Source organism: Nesoenas mayeri (assembly GCF_963082525.1).
Source record: "Nesoenas mayeri genome assembly, chromosome: 20".
In the NCBI taxonomy this organism is placed as follows: domain Eukaryota; kingdom Metazoa; phylum Chordata; class Aves; order Columbiformes; family Columbidae; genus Nesoenas; species Nesoenas mayeri.
In genome coordinates this window covers 967,654-986,809 of record NC_137569.1, presented here as the reverse complement: position 1 = coordinate 986,809, position 19,156 = coordinate 967,654, and the positions used below count along the sequence as shown (strand labels likewise).

The window sequence follows — 19,156 nt, the reverse complement described above, 5'->3', positions numbered from 1 at the left end:
ATGTGCCTGTTACAACCAGAAATGATTTTGCTATTTCGACGTTGGGAAATCTGCAAGTCAAAGGTGAGGAGACGACCGCACGGAGCAGCCGTATTAAAAACCCCAATCTGGCAGCAGCAGCCGCCCGCGATTTCTGGGAGAGCCGATTGCCAATCATTTTATACCTCTGCGCTTTAAATAGCAATAATGTGTTGAATGTGAAATTGCCTGTGCTGATGTGGTTTGCTCCACGCTATTAAAATACAAGCGTTGGGACACATATTACACATTTGTGATTCTTCAGAGACATTGTTGGGGGGAAAATACAAACTCCAGGAGAAATTTGGGGAAGGGGGAACCCAAGAGGTAAAAGGGGAAGGAAAAGTGGACAATCAGGTCTCTGAAAGATCACAAGGATACAAAAGGAAACAGGGAAAACACCGTTTAGCTTGTATACGCACAGGAAACAGCCAATTACTTCAAAGGCAGTGGAGTACATTAAGTCACGGAGATTATTTCCTATAAGGTTTATTCCCTGTCCAATTTCCATTTGGTTTGCTCTGGTTTGGCCCATTCCAGACCAACACTTGGCCCAGCACCTCAGCTACTGTTTTGGATCTCGGCTGTGGGATGGGGGTCCTACGGGGGGCCACAGCGGGATGGGGGGAACAGGGGGATGGGGGGGGAACAGTGGGATAGGGGGTCCTGCTGGGGGCACAGTGGGATGGGGGGGTCCTGTGGGGGGCACAATGGGATGGGGGGAACAGCGGGATGGGGGGGCCTGCCAGGGGGAACAGTGAGGGCGAGACAGAGAGAACCAGGGTGAACATCTTCCTGATGGGGAGCAAAGCAAAGAGATTTAAGGTCCTGTCTCTCCAGTTTTATTGTTCTGTCTGCAGCAGATACAGGACTGATTTTTTTAATTAATATTTTTAAGAGGATGGGCACACCAGTCAAGTCCTGGTAATAAACGGTGCCAGAAGGGAATAAAACTGGAAGTATCTCTGTTCTTCACAGTCATGGACGCTGTGCTCTTCAAACAAGGTCACACAGAACCGGTGCCCAAGCCCACGTGTCCCCTGCCCCTGTCCCCCGCCCCGTGCCCCCCACGCTCCCACCTGCCGCAGCGTCACCAGCAGCAGCTTCACCCCGAACGGCAACAGCATCTGGTCCGTCCCGCGGCTCATCGCTGCGCCCACGGAGCCCAGAGCCGGGCAGACACGGGGTGCGACGCGATCAGCGTTAAAAGGCTGAGAAAATTAACTTCAAAACGTTCGATGTGAAGAACAAAGACTTTAGACACGAGCTGGAAGACAAATGGTGCTCAGAGGAGGAGCCAGGCCGGGCGGGTGCAAAGGTGCTGTGTTTACAGCAGTTGTAGCACAGAGGAGATGGCAAGTGAGGTATCGATTTGATAAGCAGATGAGCTGAAATTCTGAATGCATTGGAGATGCTGATAGGGGAAAAAAGAGGGAGATGGAGAGACAGGGGAACGCAAGCGAAACAGCTGTGTACACTGAGACGCGTGAGATGTGATGGAAAATAGAAGGTCATTGTGATCCACGAAATTCTCAAAAGAAAAAGGAGAGGTGGAGATCGCAGGGAGACAGCAGATGTTTTCATGCCAAGACAATGATGGAACCATAATTACAGCAAGATAGAGCATCCTGCATAGTCACAGCAACAAAGAAACAAAACAAAACCCCAAAGCAGACACGTCTGATTGGCAACTGGAAAAGGCTGCAGAAAGGTAATACGCATTTAGCTCTTCTATTACCCAGGGTCAGACAAGCGGAAGCAACAGGGCACCTCCTCAGCGCAGGGCAGGAACGCTGCCCCAGAGGTCAGGCTGTAGCAAACCCCACGTATTTATACACTTATTTATCTAGGTCTCACACACGGTAGAGCTGGAGGCTCAGAAATCCTTTTCTCTCCCCATTTCCAATGAGGGGTGCAGGCACGCGTGGCCTGAGGATGCTCAGCAGACAAGGGGGCGAGTGCTTGTCCTGGGCAGACCCGGCCCTGGGCTCTTGCTCGGGGGTAAAACCCGAGCGAGCGGCAGAGCCGGGTCTGTCCGGACAGACGGACACGGCCCTGGGATTGTGCTGCTTGTATTGGGTGCCGAGATTACTTCCAAACACAAAAGTTTTTCAGTACCCACATCTACAAGTCCATTTCCAGCCTGAGCGCAGTGAGCTCACTTCGTTTTGGCCAGGGGGGAAAAACCCTAATTTGAAAATAAAAGCAACTTGGTTCTGCGCACAGGGCGGCTCTGTGCGGAACGGCTCGGCACGGGCGCCGGGAAAAACACCCCGGCAAGGTAGGGGTCAGGCTCTGCAGGGGAAAAGTAACACTCTTCCCTTATCATCTCAAGTCCAGACACTGTGTAAACACAACTCCGCACAAGCAGAGATACAATCCGCACCTGCGAGCAGAGAGGAGCATGCAAAGCATGTAGATCGAGGGCCTGTGGACATCTTACGGCTCATATATACGTCTTCCTCAAGGACTGAGAGCCTGGACACTTCTCTTGCTCTAGTCAGGCAAAAATAGCTCAGGCTTGCTGGCGGCAGCACAAGGCTCAGCTTATGCTCGAGTGCCATCTGCTGCTCCGCGCCCTGCGGGGACGCGCTTCGCTCTGCCCAGGAGCTCAGCAGCCCCTGTTTGTGTGGCTGGAACCCGCAGCAAAGGTGGAAGGAGCAGCACCCGGGGACGTGTGAAGGGGACAGGACAGGTACAAAATAGAGGGGAAGAAAGAAAAGAACCCAAAGTGACGTTCCTCCGCTCCGCCACTCCCCTCAGACAGGACCCGCAGAGCCCCACGCTGCCCACGCGCCCGTGTGACGCGCAGTTTGTCCCAGCAGCGCGGGGCCGGCCCTGAGCTTGTCCTTCAACATCCACAAACGCAGCAGAAGAATCAGGACTAGGGGCTTGGCAAGGCAGCCAAACCTTTCTCTCCTGCTCTGACAAAATATTTTTTCCGTGGGGAAGACACATCTCCTGCGGAAGGGCTGGGCTCCCAACGTCCCTCCCAGTGTCCCCTCCACGCTGGGGACGGGGAGCTTAGTATGGACCAGGACAGAACCAAGAGACACTTCTCTTGCTGTCTGCAGCTACAAACCAAAGAGCGTTTCTCCAGAGGGCCAGAACAGCAGCTCAGGTGCACTCAGAGACACAGACATACACCCAGACTACACACAGGAGCCAACCCCAGCCCTACAAATCTCTTTGTCAGTGCTGTTCTCCAGAAACGAGGGCAGCTCACTTGAAAGAGCATGAAACATCTCATCAGCATTCTTGAATCCAGACTCTGGAGTTCAGGTATAAAAGAAGAACATCACACAGGCAACAGATGGAGTTTGGAAGCTGGGACATCAACCGCATGAACCAGCAAGTCCCTTTGATGCCAGGTCCCCTTTCGGGAGGGTCGACACCTCGGTGCCGTCACGGCTGCTCCCATCAGCTCCTCCTGCGGGGATGAGAACGCATTGCAAACACCCAGCCCTGGGTTTAGGCACAAACCACGTACCTGGGGATGTGCAGCAGCTCTTGTGCGCTCTGGGGTCAGCGGGAGGAGGAGAACTGAGGCACGCACCTCAGAGAGGCTCCACGGGGCTGGAGGAGGCCCAGGACCAGCTGTTGGAGGTGTGCGGCACCCACCAGGTGCCATGTAAGGAGGTAAATAGACCTGGGACGCTTCAGCCTGGAATGCAGACAGGTTACAGCAGAGGAGTCCATAGGCTGCCCGGCTGTATAGACAAGGAAAGCGAGGGCCATCACTCACCTCTCCGCGGTACCGGGTGATGCATTACCCAGGGATGCTCTCAGGCCATTTAGAAAACAAACAGGAAGCACTTTTTTCACTCACACGTAATTAAGTTGTGGGACGAATCGCCACAGGATGTTGTGGAGGTCAGAAGGACAAATGGACTCAAAACGCCATTACACAAATTCACCGGAGACAGTTTGCGCGTGTCTGTTAAGGGCAACGCTGGGTGCAGCTTTGGGCTCAGAAGCCCCTGCGTTGCTTGTGGCCGGAAACGGAGTGTGTGAGGGCAGAACTGCTCCATCCGGGATCCATCTTCTGCCCCCCACCCAAATCACCCGCAGTTCTCACAAGAACCATTCACAGAACGGCTGAGACCCTCCCCCAGGTGCCCAAAACAGCCAGTTTTTTCCTCTCCTTTGCAGCGTTGCTGGTTTTTCTTTTGAAGGGGGCGGGGAAGGGGGCAGAGGTGGCTGAAGCCAAAACGGAGCTCCTGAGACAATAAACAGAATGCAAGACACATGTTCTTCAATTGTCACTCGGCAGCCTCCAACACACAGGCTTCCTGGGGACAGCAGCGGGGACCCGCTCAGTCCGTGTGACACAATAGAATTAAAGTAAGAATAAAATTTATTATTATTATTATTATTAATCTTTAGGAGAACCCCACAGCCGGTGAAGTTTCCACCAGCGGTGCGGGGAGCAGCTCAGACGCGGCTGAGCGAGGGGACAGCTGAACCGCTCCATGTGCCAGTGGCTCGAGTGCCAGTGCCGGACAAGGGCACCATTCTCCTCCCCGCTCCAAACACACCCCGCGGGCTCCTCCCTGCCCCCTCACTGAAGAGCCTTTCAAGCTACCAGCCACGGGAAAACCACCGCGGGTTTGCCCAACGACCAGCCCTGGCGCTCCGGAGGTTTGCCAGGAAGGTGCCGCTCACCCAGGGACAAGTTTGGGCTCAGCTTCCCTGGGGCAGGAGCTGCAGAGCATCCTCCCCCCATCCTCACCCTGGGGCTGGGAGCATCCCCCCCATCCTCACCCTGGGGCCGGGAGCAGCCCTCCCCATCCTCACCCTGGGGCCGGGAGCATCCCCCCCATCCTCACCCTGGGGCCGGGAGCAGCCCTCCCCATCCTCACCCTGGGGCTGGGAGCAGCCCCCCCATCCTCACCCTGGGGCTGGGAGCAGCCCCCCCATCCTCACCCTGGGGCCAGGAGCATCCCCCCCATCCTCACCCTGGGGCCGGGAGCAGCCCTCCCCATCCTCACCCTAGGGCTGGGAGCAGCCCCCCCATGCCCACCCCCGGGGGGCTGTCTGGGAGGGAGGTCCGTGCCTCCTGCGCAGGGAAGGCCGATCGCGCCTCGTGGCGAGTAGGAAGCTCTCCAGGAGGAAGTGATAAACGAGGCGTCCCCAGAGACCTCATTCATTTTGCCCGTAATAAAATTACCACTTTTCAAAAGGGAAAAGCCCCTTTGAATGGCTCCAGTCAAACTAAGCCCGTGGGACAGCTTAGCACAGGCGCACGTGCGCTCAAGCCGGGTTTGCAGCCAAGAATTGCGCAGGCGTTGCGGGGCCGGGGCTGGTGTGATGAGGGGTGCGCCCCCCAACCCCACCCCACCTGCTGCAGATCCCAGCGTGGACACGGCCACAAACCGGGGAAACACCAACAGCAGGAGTTAAACTCCGTCACAAACACATTCATCTCCCTGGACACAGTCTAAGTAGCCCAGGGCTAAACCCCTAAAGAAAAACACCCACCATTTCCCAACTAACACGTATGTGTTTGGACGTGCTGACCACACACTGTACCTCGGGAGATCTCTGGGATATGGGAGTAGACAGAGGGAGATCCATTTGCTTCCAGACCCTCAAAGTGCAGCATCTGCAGCCCCTGGGGATGGTGCAACCACCTCAGGACTGTCAGTCTGAACTACGTTCTACCTCTTCTGCTTCAGCATTGGCAAGCAAGGCTCCTGGACCGCAGCTGCCCCTCTCCCACGTCCTGCGGCAAGAGCAGCTCCGGGCCAGCTGCTCACCAAGACTCCAGCACCAGCTTCACAGGAAAACGAGCCTGTAGAAGGTGAGCCAGAAGAGCACCGGTGTGAGGGGGAGAGGGGTTCAGACAGGCCGCGCTCACCCATCACTTCCCTAAGCAGCACCGAGCGGTAGCCCAGGGTGGCTACTGGTTGTGTGTGTATTGTGCAAGGAACCCAAGGCATGGGTTCGGATCCTCGAGATGGGGAAGGCCGGTCTCTGGCACCCTGAACCGCATGTGTGCACGTCCCCAGACCACAGCGGCAGAACTCGGAGCTGAGCCCTTTGTTCAGCGCAGCCCACGCAGGGCATGTGGACACCGAACACCGCACACCGCTCCCCAGCTCCAGGCGCTCCAGCACCATCCCTGCGACACCGACCCACATGTCGCACCGCTTGGCCTGAACGAGAAACCCGTCAACATGTTAGAGGAAATTTTATAGCCCACACAATAAAAGCAAACTCCCAAGTTTCGGTTTTCAACACACAAGCGTGACAAAAGGGACGTCCTGAGACCAGAGTAAACTAATTCCACAAACATCTAACAGTTTCAACATCCTCCAGTACCAGCGCTCAGACTAAAGCTTTCTAATCAGTAATTAATCATAAATATAACCCCAGTTTCCAGCTGGAAGTGAAAGGAGCCCCAGGAGCATGTGTCTTCCCAGCCCTGCAGCGCAAGAGGTCCGGAAATGAAGGCTTAGGCAGCACACTTTGATTAAGACAGCTTAAAATTCGAGCTTTAATTGAAATGGAAAGAAACATTCCAAGAGGATATGTTTTATAGATTTAACTGAGTTACCCAATTTAGTTTTCATTGGATGTTACTGCAAACATGAACGTTAAATCATAAGCACCGAATAAGAGAGAACTCAGAAAAAAGAAATAACCAAACCGTGTCAGAAGGGGTTGGACCGAATGCTTTTGTAGGCAACTACCCAAAGGGGTGACACGCTGACATGTCAGCTCGGGGACCTGGGGACACCCACATCATCCACCAGCAAACCCTCCCAGGACCGACCACAGCACCACCGTCCTGGCCACCGTCTTCTCTGCCAGCAACAAGTCCCAGCTCAATACATATCTAAAATGATATACATTAGAGGGCGCATGTTCAAGAGTATTAAGTCAGCTTAAATTACTTGAGCAAAATTTTAAATATGTGATAGAAATCTAAAAAGGAGCAAAAAAAAAATGGAGAGAACACCACTGCAATATTAATGCCAAGTTGTTACTTTTTTTTTTTTTAAACAAATCTGTACAGCGACACAGCAGAGAATGCAGTGACCACCGCAGAGAATGCAGTGACCACCGCAGAGAATGCAGTGACCACCGCAGAGCAGAGGCGACCGCAGGAACGCCGCTCCGCGCGCCGCAGAGCGCAATGCTCCCAGCACCCCAGTGCTCACGGCAGCTCCCCTAACGCGCTCCAAACCGCTTCTACCTACGCAGGACATTCGGGTGTGAAAAAGTTTCTGTAAAGTTCCCTTTGTTTCCAGTGTTTTTCTTGTACAAAATATTACAATATTTTTTTTTTAATATATATTTACAGACTTGCACAGCTAGAAAAATATAAACTACAATTGGGCTTGGCAATCAGTTCTTTTCTTTAAATACATGACATCTCAGAGCAAAAATTGTAGTGGTAACACATCCTGCACTTCAAGCGTGTGCACAGAGCAGCTTTCCTCCTAAACCCCAAACCGCAGCGAGACACCGGCCACAAGCGCAACGAGCGCAGCCTGTCTGCTCCCGCCTAAGGAACACCAGATGGATGTTGTTCGTGCAGGTTAGCGGCACAATATAGAAAAATCCATAACCGAACATTAAATTCCTTAATAACATTCATTAATTTCATACGCAGAGCCTGTTAAAAAAGGACAACCGTTGTATCGTTCAGGAAAGGCAGACGCTAAGTTCGTGGGGCATTGCACATCCTGAACAAAAACGCGCCCACCGTTCACATTTCGGGGCATTCGCCAGGCTCAAGGAAGCCCCGAGGTTTTCAGGCTCTTCCCATTCAACTTCCGAGCAGAGGCCAGGGAGGATTTTTTGCTTTAAAGCTGCAGTCTCTGTCATTATGGCTTTGAATACCCGCCGGTCACCGCCATGGGGTCGTGTCCCAGGAACGGTAACAGCTGCGCAGAAGGAGGTTCAGGCGACCAGGAACTCGCACGCAGGGCAAACGGGTCTTGGAGAGGTTGCCAAACCAAATTGTAACAGTGCAAAACAACATTTCTTCTCTTTTCTCTGCAGAAAGAGTTGTCAAGGCATCTGGGACATCGCTAGTAGTCAAGCCACTGAGCAAACCCTCTTTCCACCAGAGTTCTGTTTACTGACACCATCTAGAGAGGTGAGAAAGGAGAAAGGTGAAACCACCAGCAAGAAATATCAGCAAGTTCCTAATCAACAATGAAAGGCCCGCATAATCATAACTCTAACAGCTTTGAAAAAATAGGTATATCGACATGCACACCTCATCTCCCGTCAAGTTCCACAGCTGGATCAGCGGCAGCCCTGTTGCACTGTCGTAATTCGTGACCTGCAAACACAGAAAACCACAGGCAGTGATTGTGGCCCGAGTCACGGCGGGCGCGAGGTGATGTTCTCCGCTGCACCGCCCGTGCCCAGCGCTTCACCCCACGCGCAGGGCGGGAAACGCAGCTCTGCCAGCAGCAGCCGCGGCACCGCGGGCACCTTTGCCCCAGTCCCTCAGACCCACACCCTTGCAAGATTAACGACACATTTGAGCACGACGTTAAACCAAACAAGGTGTGAGATGAGCACACACGCCATCAGCTTCCCACTCATCCCACTTAACACACACGGACAGCTACAGCCCTTACGAGAAGCGCTTTGGAAGAGGGAATCAGCCCTTCCCAGTCCTGATGCTACACAAGGAGGTTCTCAGCACCAGGATTTCCCCAATGAGAGCCCTGCCCAGCAGCCAGGCTTACAGGCTCTGCCTTTGGTTTTAACACACACGGCATGCAGAGAGGACAAGGGCAGCATTTAAATGGGCGACAAGGCTTTTGCAGACAGCTCCCGCGTACCTGCGCCACCAGGACTGCGCCTCTGGTCATCTCCCTAACAGCGGCGTCAGCTTCCGATGAAAAGTGATCCTCGTCTTGGGAAAGGAGAGAGCAGGAGAAAACAAATCAGATACTCAGAGGCTTCAAAGGGCAGAAGGAACTATTGAACTAATCTCGTCCGACCTCCTGCACAAGTCAGGCCAGAGAATCCTCACGTACCGCTGCTGCAGGCATTAGCTGAACCCAGGCCTTAAGCTGGAGATCACAAGGTGTCTCACCTGCTGTGCTGCTGCAGGATGAAGTGCTTCCTAAAGCCACCAGCTAAGTCAACGTGAGCACAAGGGGCTGTTGAATTAGGAGGCTTTAAAGACAAGAGCATACTCGTGCAGCACCTTGGAACTGCCATTACTGTTTTGATCCTTAAACTAAGCTCAGGGCGCTCAGGACGGCACAGACCCTGCACAGAGCGCAGCGCTGTCAATGGGAACTCAAAAGCACTTGCACCACAGGCTGCACCGACCCGCCCGGCGGCCCCGGGGACTGCTGCCAACTCCGCTCCCACGCAGCACGAAACCTCTGTGTCCCCGGCAATACAATCTGCACTGCAGACGTAAGTGCTTTCAGTATGGGAGAAAACCGCTTGTTTCCTACCAAATTGCTGCAAAATAAGGTTTCTCCATTGTGCTCTCCACCCTGAGACCATCTCCAGCAGCAAGTGAACTCCTTACAACCCCACAAACACCACAGGAGGTCCATTACCTCAAGGAACAAGCACAACTTCTTCTAGAAGCAGCTTAGACCTCACCATCCATCCACAGCAGAGCCAGCACCTCCTGCGGCCACCAACACCGTCGGGGCCACCCGCCCCGCGTCCTGCAGCAACCAACCCCAGCAGGGACACCAACCCCGGCGGGGCCACCAACCCCACACCCTGCGGCCACCAACCCCGGTGGGGCCACCCACTCCGCGCCCTGCGGCCACCCCCCGACCCCCGCACCAACACGGCCTGCAGCTCTGACACTATTGGAAAAGAAAAAGCCACTGCTGAGAAATGCTTTCTGCTTTGAGTGACACTTTCCCAGTGCTTGGGGGGCAGTCTTTTGAACATAGAACTATACACATGCTTCACTTTAGTATGAAAATGCCAGATATTTATCTAGTAGATTAAAAACTGAGTTTGCATTTACAACTACTCTACAACAGGAGGCAGATTAGTTACAGCTACTTCACCTATACCCTGCCAGTCCTGCCAAGTGGCTGTTTAGGCGAGTAATTCATTCTCTCCTCCACGTAGGAAAAAGCCTGGACATTTATCATCTTTCCCCTGGAGTCTGACAAGCTATGCCATGCCAGCACATTTAGAAGAACCAAATACAACTGTTCCAATCCCTGCTGCAGGCACAGCAGAGGCTGCGTGTGCAGGAGCGGAGCGGTTTGGGCAGAATGGCTGCCGCACACGGCTGGCACCGTCGATGCCACGGGCGCGGCGCCGGCTGCACGGCTCCAGAGCAACGTTACCTGGAAGCGGCACCACGTTGTCGAGTAAAACTTCTGCTCCTTGGAAAGGCAGCGATAAAAAATCAGACCTGAAAGAGAAGAGAATCAATCAGAACAGGAACATGGCTTTAGTTACTCCTGTATTCTTAAAGGTGACATTGATTAATCAACTGCTCTACCAGGAATTTGGTTTAAAATTGATTACATTAAAAAAATATACTATTCTCGCAGCAATGTAAGCAGTGATTAGTACGCCAAGCTGGATTTGGCTCCAAGAAAAGGCACCTCCACGCTGGAGGCTGTACTGCTTTTCTCCCACCTCTGGGGCACTATCAAGTATTTAATGGGCTTGTGTAAGTGAATCCTTACCCAACACGGCTCTCCCAGCCAGGGGCCGGTGCAGAGAACCTGAATCTGACTCCCAGCTCACCCAGGAGCTACACTCTGGGCCTCCTGAAGGTATCCCATTGCTCAGCTCCACACAGGAGCAGCAGGAATCGCAGTTTCCTCTCCCCTTCAGAAAAGCCTTCGGAGAGCTTGTTGTGCTCACAAGGAACCCGCAACCGATGCCCGACAAACCTGCCCACCACGTCCCGCCTCAGCTGCGGTAAAACCCATAAGCAATTCAAACAACAGCTGCCTGTGATGAAGATTCAAGGCAGAAACGGCCTCAGGCCACGGAAGAGCAGCTAGAGACCTGATTTGTCTGAGTGTGTCGACCTTCACTTTGTCGTATCCTCCATAGTCCACGTATCTGAGCTCTACTTCACCGGTCTCTTCGAAGTAGCTGATCACCTGAGCCCGCAGCCATGCCCCGTCCAGGCCCGGCGCCGCGCAGATAATACCAACTGCAAAACAAGAGCACAGCGGAGAACGGCTCAGTATAAATGGATTTCAGGCATTAGAGGTGCTGCACGGTTATCTACTGAGAACCAACAGCATTTCTTCTGCTGCTTCCATCTTCTTTCACCAGCACCCACACCCCCAGCAGACCGGGCCCAGCTTGGGAGTGTCCAGCTTTTCATGACCCTGGAAGGTTTGTGAGCAACCAAGCGACTTGCCTTCTACTGGAGTCGGCAGGGTTGGAATTTCAGGCTGAGAATAGCAGGCGTACATCTGCTGGTCCAGGCTACGCAGGACATGGAACGTGGGGTGCGTGTGCTGCTGCAGGAACATGTGCCCCGCATCAACCTGGTTTGCCACGACCACCTCCACGGTGACTCCATCTGGGAGGAACAGCTGCCACGCGAGGAAAGAAACTCCCGTTAGCGGTCATTGCAACACGAGCTCCATTTGCAGCAACTCCCTGTTCCAGCAGCACCTCCTGACACTCACAGCCCTGGCTGGGAAAGCCCCGGCACGCTGCGATTTCGCCTCCAAAGGCCGCTTTGGATCAGAGCAGAGAGCTACTCGCTGTTACTCCAAGCTGGAAATCAGAGCTGGGGTGGGGCCCATCCTGCCCAGACTATCAGCTCAGAGCAGCTGTAGGACCCGTTTACCCCAGAGAGATCAGGGAGCACAGTCAGAACGGTGCCGGTCAAGTCACGCTGCACTATCGCTACAGCACAACTCGCAAGGATTCCCTGCCCACGGGGTTTTAAACGTCGAGGTAATCTTCACAGGGATTGTGCAAGATTTGTCACAGAGGCCTTATTTTCAAAGTAATTTGCCCTGGCTGCTAGAGAGCCCTTGTGTTGGGCAGCTTCTCAGCATTACTGTGCTCAGAATACACCTAAAATGCCTTTAATTTCCTAGCATGAGCTCACTTCTCCAGAATCAAGCTGGTCTTCACACCTACACAGCCAGTTAAGTGCACAGGTACCTCACAGATTCTAGTTGCCCAATGTAAACAGAGAAATGTTTTCAAGTATCCATCCAGCAAAAGGAGCCTGGGAACACCGACACGATAACCTCCTTTAAGTGTAATCAAAGGCCACGGGAAGTGGAACATTTTGAGAAGACAAGCTTCAGGATTTAGGGACAATACCAATAATGGTAATGGATCAGTGTGGTATTTTGACCTCACAGCAAGCGGCCCTTAAGCAGAGGGAACAGATAATCAACTCAGCTCAAGACTGAAGCACTTCTTCCTCTGGCAAACATTCAGTCTGTAGGCAAACGCCTACGGGTGAGATGTGCAACTGTGGGACTAACCAGTCTGGTGAAACACCGCTACAGTCCCAGGGCGACCAAGAGAGACCTCAGGGCCTCGGGACGGCCGGTCAAGGGGTCGGGAGCACATGCAGCATTCTCCATCCTCAGCTGGACGCAGGGGGAACACAGCGACAGGTGAGGAAAAGGCTGAGGCGCTTAATGCCTTTTTTGCTTCAGTGTCTATTAAAGGGAAGCAGCCACATGGACACAGCGCACTGCGGCGGCAGCGACCGCCGGCAGCATCGCCAGCGCGCGGGACTCACCCAGGCAGTCATCAGCAGGGAATGCAGCGTCAGCGGCGTTGGGGGGGGTATAGCGTAGATGTTGGTGAGACACAGCTCTTTGAACTTCTTGCCAATCAGGCTCAGTACTTTTTCTACTTGTTGCGAGGAGCCTGGAAGACAGAAATCCCGCAAGAAATACAGAAATCCGGTAGCACAGATATGCTGGGGACATCCTCACCCCTACCGCATGAAGGAACAGAGCTACCAGAAGCCTTCTGTGCTACATCAATGATTTAAGTTTTAATAGATCAGGCACGTAACCTGATATTGGACCAACACGAGCCACTCAGACTGTCAAAGCCCCAGTTTCAGCAGCTTTAGCCTCCAGTATCAACCCAATTCACTGGCAGACATTTTTCAGCCACAATTAATCTAACACCCTTCAGAGTCAAGGCTGCGTTTGCTGACACAGCCCATGGGTTCTCCTTCAAGCCTGAGCTGACCTGCAAAAGGTGTGGGTTAAACTACAGCAGCAGATGTTCGAGTGCATTCTGACCGCTGGAGCAGAGGGTTCCCATGCCGAGGCACGGGCGGCTTGGTGTACACATCTACTGTAACGGCCTCGAGCAGAGAAGTTTCATAAAGCACTGGACTCACAAAGCCACTAAATCTGTTTAAATTCCTTGCCCGTCTAATTAAGGCCCCCAAGCTACATATTAGACCATGAATAAATAAACTCCGCTTACCTTCGATGTGACAGACTTGGGAGTCACGGAAGTAAGGTAGTGTTGAGACATAAATTTTGGCACCAGACGCTTGCCTCAAGAAGGTCATGTATCTGCCTTGTTTGCCAATCAAGCGGCCAACTAATTCCTTTAGGAAAGGGACAAGAAACAACAGTCAGGAAAAGTAGATCAAACATCCACATCCCCAGCTCCTGTAGCACAAGGCCAGGCAGGATAAATATAAGGCAATGCTGGATCAGTGGGTTCAGCTGGTCTGAACCCAAAAGCAAGCTCACTATAAAGACAGAGACACAGCAGCATCACAGAACAGCTCTGATGAAACGTAACCCTCCTAGGTAGGGGAAAGAAAAATAATCACCTGCTCTTATTAACCGCGTACCCTCAAAGCCTTCTGAAGGCTTTCAAAGCATCAGACTAACAGATTGGGCTGGAAGATGGGGAACAATGAGTCCAACAAGCACGGCTGCCCCGGGTGTAGCCCTGACACGCCTGTTGTTCACAGCTGTTGTGTAACGGCTCATCGCTCCTGTGCGTCCTAACGGGAGTGAAACGCTCAAATCCCCGTTCATTCGCTGTTCGCCGCCCTGGGACGGCACCGAGCCAGCACCGGGCTGGAGGAGCCAGCGGGCGGCAGGAGGTGCGAGCAGCCAGCGGCCGGTTACCTTCGGGACCTCTATTTCCCAGATAACGTAGTCAGACTTGCTGGATTCTCCTCTGAGCTTAGAGTTCTGGCGAGTCACCGTCTTCCTCATGGCACAGCCACTGTCCACAAAATCCATGTCATTCACATCCGAACCTACAAGACATACACACGTGTGAGGCCTTACTCACGGGGCCTGAACTGAAGCAGAAGCCATTGGTGCCGGGTTTTAGCAGGTCTCAACCAGCCCGGCCCACACCAGCCACAGCACTGCACCGGGCTGCTCAAGCACAAGCTGAGCTTTAGACAATCAGCTTTGTGCTGTAAGGGGATCAGCCTGGTCACCCCTCTGCAGGACACCCTGAAGATCACCCAGCTACCGCTGCGTCCGATGGGATGCAAACTCTGAGAGCAAACAAGCCCACCTGCACATGAGGGCTAAATATCCACCTCCTGGGGAAGTCAAACATGAAGAGCATTTATGTGAACACGTTCTGAAGCAGAAGGGTTACAGCACAAAAAAACACTTGTTCACCATGCGTTTGTAGGAGGATTCTTGAATCCCTTACCTCCCGAGTGATCTCCATCCATCCCTGTTGCTCTGCTGCACTCGTGACCCAGGTCTGGCGCATCCTCGTTCAGTATCCCATTGCTGTATGGCACTGTGCTGTCCTCAGGCAGCTTCAGAGGAGGATTTTCACTTGGTACTGAGCTCTGCTCAGCAGATGCGCTCAGTGAGTCCGAATGCTGGCCTGATGCAGCAAACAGCATTGTGTTCTGCAACGGGTCCTCCACACCCGTCCCACTGTCAGATGTGTGCGTGCTGTACCCAGAGTCCTCCATAACCAAAGGCGACTTTCCCAGCGACCCTCCGTGGTTCTCCACAGGAGTCCTGTCGACTGCTTGGGACTCGCTGCACACGCTATTCTTCACCTGACAGTCTGTTGTGTCTCCCTGAACAGGTCCAGACAAACAGCCGTGTGTTAAACAGCCGGAATCTGTCACACTCTGATCCTGTTCCTCCCTCTGGGTGGATGTCAGTACCGCAGCAACGTTCTCATCTGCTCCCATAGCTTTCTCCGCAAGCACCTGACCAGAGGACACAGCACTCTTCTCCAGAGCTCCTTCGGCTCGGCTGGCAGCGGCTTGGCAGGTCCGAGCGGATGCATCACCTGCAGCACCAGGCAGCACATCCTCGCTGCACACGCTGCTCTTCATCCAGCGGCCTCCTGTGCATCCCTCAACACGGTCAGATAAACAGCAGTTGGAATCTGTGACGCTCCCAGCCCGTTCCTCCATCTGCAGAGATGTCAGCACCGCAGCATCGCTCCTCGCGGCAACGTTCACAGCCATTCCCGCAGCTGCCTCGGCAGGGACCCGACCAGAGGAGACAGCGCTTGCTGTCTCCAGAGCTCCCTGGACTCGGCCGGCAGCAGCTTGGCAGGTCCAGGCAGACACATCCCCTGCAGCACCAGGCAGGACGGCCTCGCTGCACACGCTGCTCTTCATCTGATGGTCTTTTGTGTCTCCCTGAACAGGGCTGGACAAACAGCTGTGTGTTAAACAGCTGGAGTCTGCCACGCTCTGATCCTGTTCCTCCCTCTGGGTGGATGTCAGTACGGCAGCAACGCTCTCATCTGCTCCCATAGCTTTCTCCGCAGGCATCTGACCAGAGGACACAGCACTTGCCATCCCCAAAGGTCTCTCAACTCGGCTGGCAGCGGCTTGGCAGATCCGAGCGGACACATCACCTGCAGCACCAGACAGCACTTCCTCAGTTGCTGCCAAAATGACCTTGGAAATGATTTGTATTGCTACTTGCTCAATTTTCTCAACTTCTTCCTTGTCCAAACTCACTCTTCCAATCTTCTCTCTTTCCAACCCGTCTCCTTTTGGCTGTGTGCCCTCCTCCTGACACACGGCTACAGTCCTGGCAACTGCCTCCGACAGCTCTTCTTCCCTGGACTGCTCCAGGCAGGCAGGCTCCAAGCGAGCCGGTAACACGCTCCCTGCAGAATCCTTGTGACTTGATACAACTTCATTACTCAGAAAGGCTTGTGGGGTATTGGCTTCCTTCTCCGATCCCAAGCAAAGGGCTGTCACAGAGCCAGTATCTGACAGCACCGCTTCCGGCACCTGGCTTTCCTTAGGAGGCTTAAATGAAGAGTCATCTGACTGCTCTGCTTTGCCGATCTCCTCCGTGATTCCCAAAGACATCTGCGTCAGCGCCACTGACGCGGACGGCCACTGATCTTGGTTTGCACTGGAGCCTGAGTCCGGCCTAAGGCTCACGGCAGCGCTGCCGCGACACGCGGAGATCGGAGGGACAGAAACACAAGCAGGGACACCGCTTTCATCTTGAGATCCTATCGTTTCTAGTTTTTCACTGTCGTCTTCAAGGGCGCTGGGCTGAAGCGTCGTTACGGACGGGTCTGCAAGGTCCCGTGGGAGATCTAGCCTCTCGTGAGCTTGACACAGAAGAGAGGGCGTCATCGACCCCGCTGGCAGCGGGGCGGTTGAGGTTTGACTCTCTGGGCATTCCTCTTCCGAGGAGAGAGGCCGTTTTCGAAGAACAAACGCTTCTGGTTTGGGCGATGAATCTTTCGCTGGCACTTCTTCCTGCTGCTCTTCTCCGATCACTATTGCTTGTTTATTGTGATAGCTCGCATGCTTTTTTCGTCGAGAATAGATCCACCAGTAGCCAAGAAGCGCCAGCAGTCCAGGTATGGCATATGGGATGACGCTGCGGAACCGTAAAGCCATCTTACAGAGCCTCAGCAACCGTATCTAGAAAGAGAAACGGAAGCCATGTTAAAACAGCCACAGGGAAGGTTACAGGGAGGCTAAAGTTTCATGAATGCCCTGAGGTGTTTCTGTTAGCATGAACAGGCTTGTTTTCCAGCCACTCTCTAAATTCACATCACTGCTCTACCAGCAGACCACAGAACAAGATCTTTACCTAACACCGGGGATACCTGGGCACTCCTCACCACTACACTCATCAACTTCACCTTCCCTCACCTTTACACTTCAAACAATTTCACCTTCTTTCTCCCGCCTCCCGTTGGCAGGTGGGTACCGCACGCAGGACAGCGCCCAGCACCGCTCCGGATGGGCTGGGCTCACACGCAGCCGCACCGCGAGCATGCCAACGCAGACCCGACACACCGCGGGGCCCCCAGCTCCCCGCTTCACAGGCGGCATCGCATTCCCGAGAGGTTCACGGGCTGCCAACACACCCCTCTCTAGAGCAGATACAGCTGGCTGAAGGTTTGCAAACGTTCTCATCCCCGGGCACACGACTGCGCGGTGCAGTAGGAGCCAAACAGCACCACACCGCTACTCCGCTTGTATGGACACAGCGCAAGAATTCCTAAACAAAGAACCACTACAGCCTGACGAAGCAAGTGTTTCCTCATAATCAGAAACCCCTCTGAACGATTCTGCAATGGCGAAGATGGGAAATAGGCTATAACACTTTTATAACAGCATATTTGTCTAGAAGAACAGCCTGGATAGAGACAGTACTACTCAGGAATGCAGCTCCGAGGTTTGTCCTACACCTCAGTCAACTCCATTGACAGCTGCTGCTCCTCTGTCCAGAGCTGAACTGTCTTACTCTGGAAAGCATGTTACCCGTCCCTGCCCATACACCACCCGGCTCCCGCACCCCCAGGCCTCACGGGTGACACCACGGGGCCGAGCCACCCCTGCCTCCGTGACACCGCAGGGCCGAGCCGCCGCTGCTTCGGTGACACCGCGGGGCTGAGTGACACTGCGGGGCCAAGCCGCTGCTGCCTCCGCGACACCGCGGGGCCGAGCCGCTGCTGCCTCCGCGACACCGCGGGGCCGAGCCGCCGCTGCCTCCAGGCCAGCCCACAGCTGGAGCACAACCTGCACAGACCCAAAGCAGCTGATGTTTTCACCGAGCAGGAACGAAAGCAAACCACCACGTGTCTGACACGGCATGCACACCACAGACCTTTCTCCAAACAGGCCTTAATGCTTTTGCCAACGAGAAACAAAAATAAAGATTGTTTTCATGAGATAGCGAAGTCCTAAAAATGGGAACCACCCTCTGGAAAAGAGCATTATCTAGTTCCTCTTGAGAGGCGTAATATTTCTTAGACAAGAGAAGACAATCGAGTCAGTGTGTCAACTGTGCTTAGTCTGTCTCAATTGGAAAACCCTTTTGTTATCAGAACAAGTGTTCCGACCACGGCTTCCAAACACAACTCTCCTTCGGGGCCTTGATTTTCATGAGTCGATTACATTCTAGCTGGGGGACATAACACGCCTCCCCCAGGCTCACACCGAGCACCCAAGCCTCTGATAACTTATCATTCACTCTGGGTTTCCCACCTCCAACCAGCTGCACACCAGCCTCGCTTCCCGTTTACAGAGCCCTAATGATTGAGGCAAGTAAATACATGAATGGCAAACCCAGGGAGCACACAATTCATTGCTCCATCTCAAATCAAAGGTCAGCTGCAGACAGGATTTGAGAGATCCAGGAACATCTCCAGCACATCGGAAATGAGGTATTTAAGTTGTTCTGCATGGGAAACTTGAGTCTGTGTCCACTGGAGGTTCACGTCTGATATCTGTAACCCCGAGTTACTTCCAGCTGGCTTTACACAGCCAAGCAGCCGAGCTCACTGCAGAGCATGAGCTGTCGGTTAACAGCAACAGCTGAGATTTGGAATTAAAAACAAACTATGCAATAATCTGGATGTTTGGTGTTTGGAACTTTGTAAACGGAAAGGGTGAAGCCTGTACCCTCCTAAGACAAAAGGTTCACATTTATGTTCTACAGCACAATGGCACATTGTGAGTCGCTGCAAGCGCTCATCTGCTGGCCGCTGAAGTCGTGCTAATTAATGCTGAACGGCCCTACAAGCTGCCTCACAGGCGCACCACAAACTCAAATTAAAGTGGCTCACATACGTCCATTCCCAGCAAGCTCTCCTGAGTCAACAGACAGCCCTATTATTATCCAATTTCCTATCAAGTTGCACCAACCGTACAAACAATAGCCCCACACAGCTCCGCAGCGCAGGCAGACGGGAGCACGATGCCCCGCAGAGG

The 19,156-nt window shown here is 53.6% G+C and overlaps 1 protein-coding gene across 1 annotated transcript; it reads right to left on the bottom strand.

Annotated features, from left to right (window-relative positions):
- Nucleotides 1–8,060: 8,060 nt before the first annotated feature.
- AKAP1 (A-kinase anchoring protein 1) lies at nucleotides 8,061–16,831 on the bottom strand (the record flags this gene model as incomplete). Its single annotated transcript, XM_080357160.1, has 11 exons — nucleotides 8,061–8,120; nucleotides 8,252–8,317; nucleotides 8,829–8,902; nucleotides 10,326–10,393; nucleotides 11,002–11,152; nucleotides 11,366–11,543; nucleotides 12,722–12,852; nucleotides 13,429–13,555; nucleotides 14,091–14,224; nucleotides 14,638–15,127; nucleotides 15,689–16,831. 11 exons carry the CDS (start codon nucleotides 16,829–16,831, stop codon nucleotides 8,061–8,063), a joined length of 2,622 nt encoding a protein of 873 aa, XP_080213286.1.
- Between the last annotated feature and the right edge of the window lie 2,325 nt (nucleotides 16,832–19,156).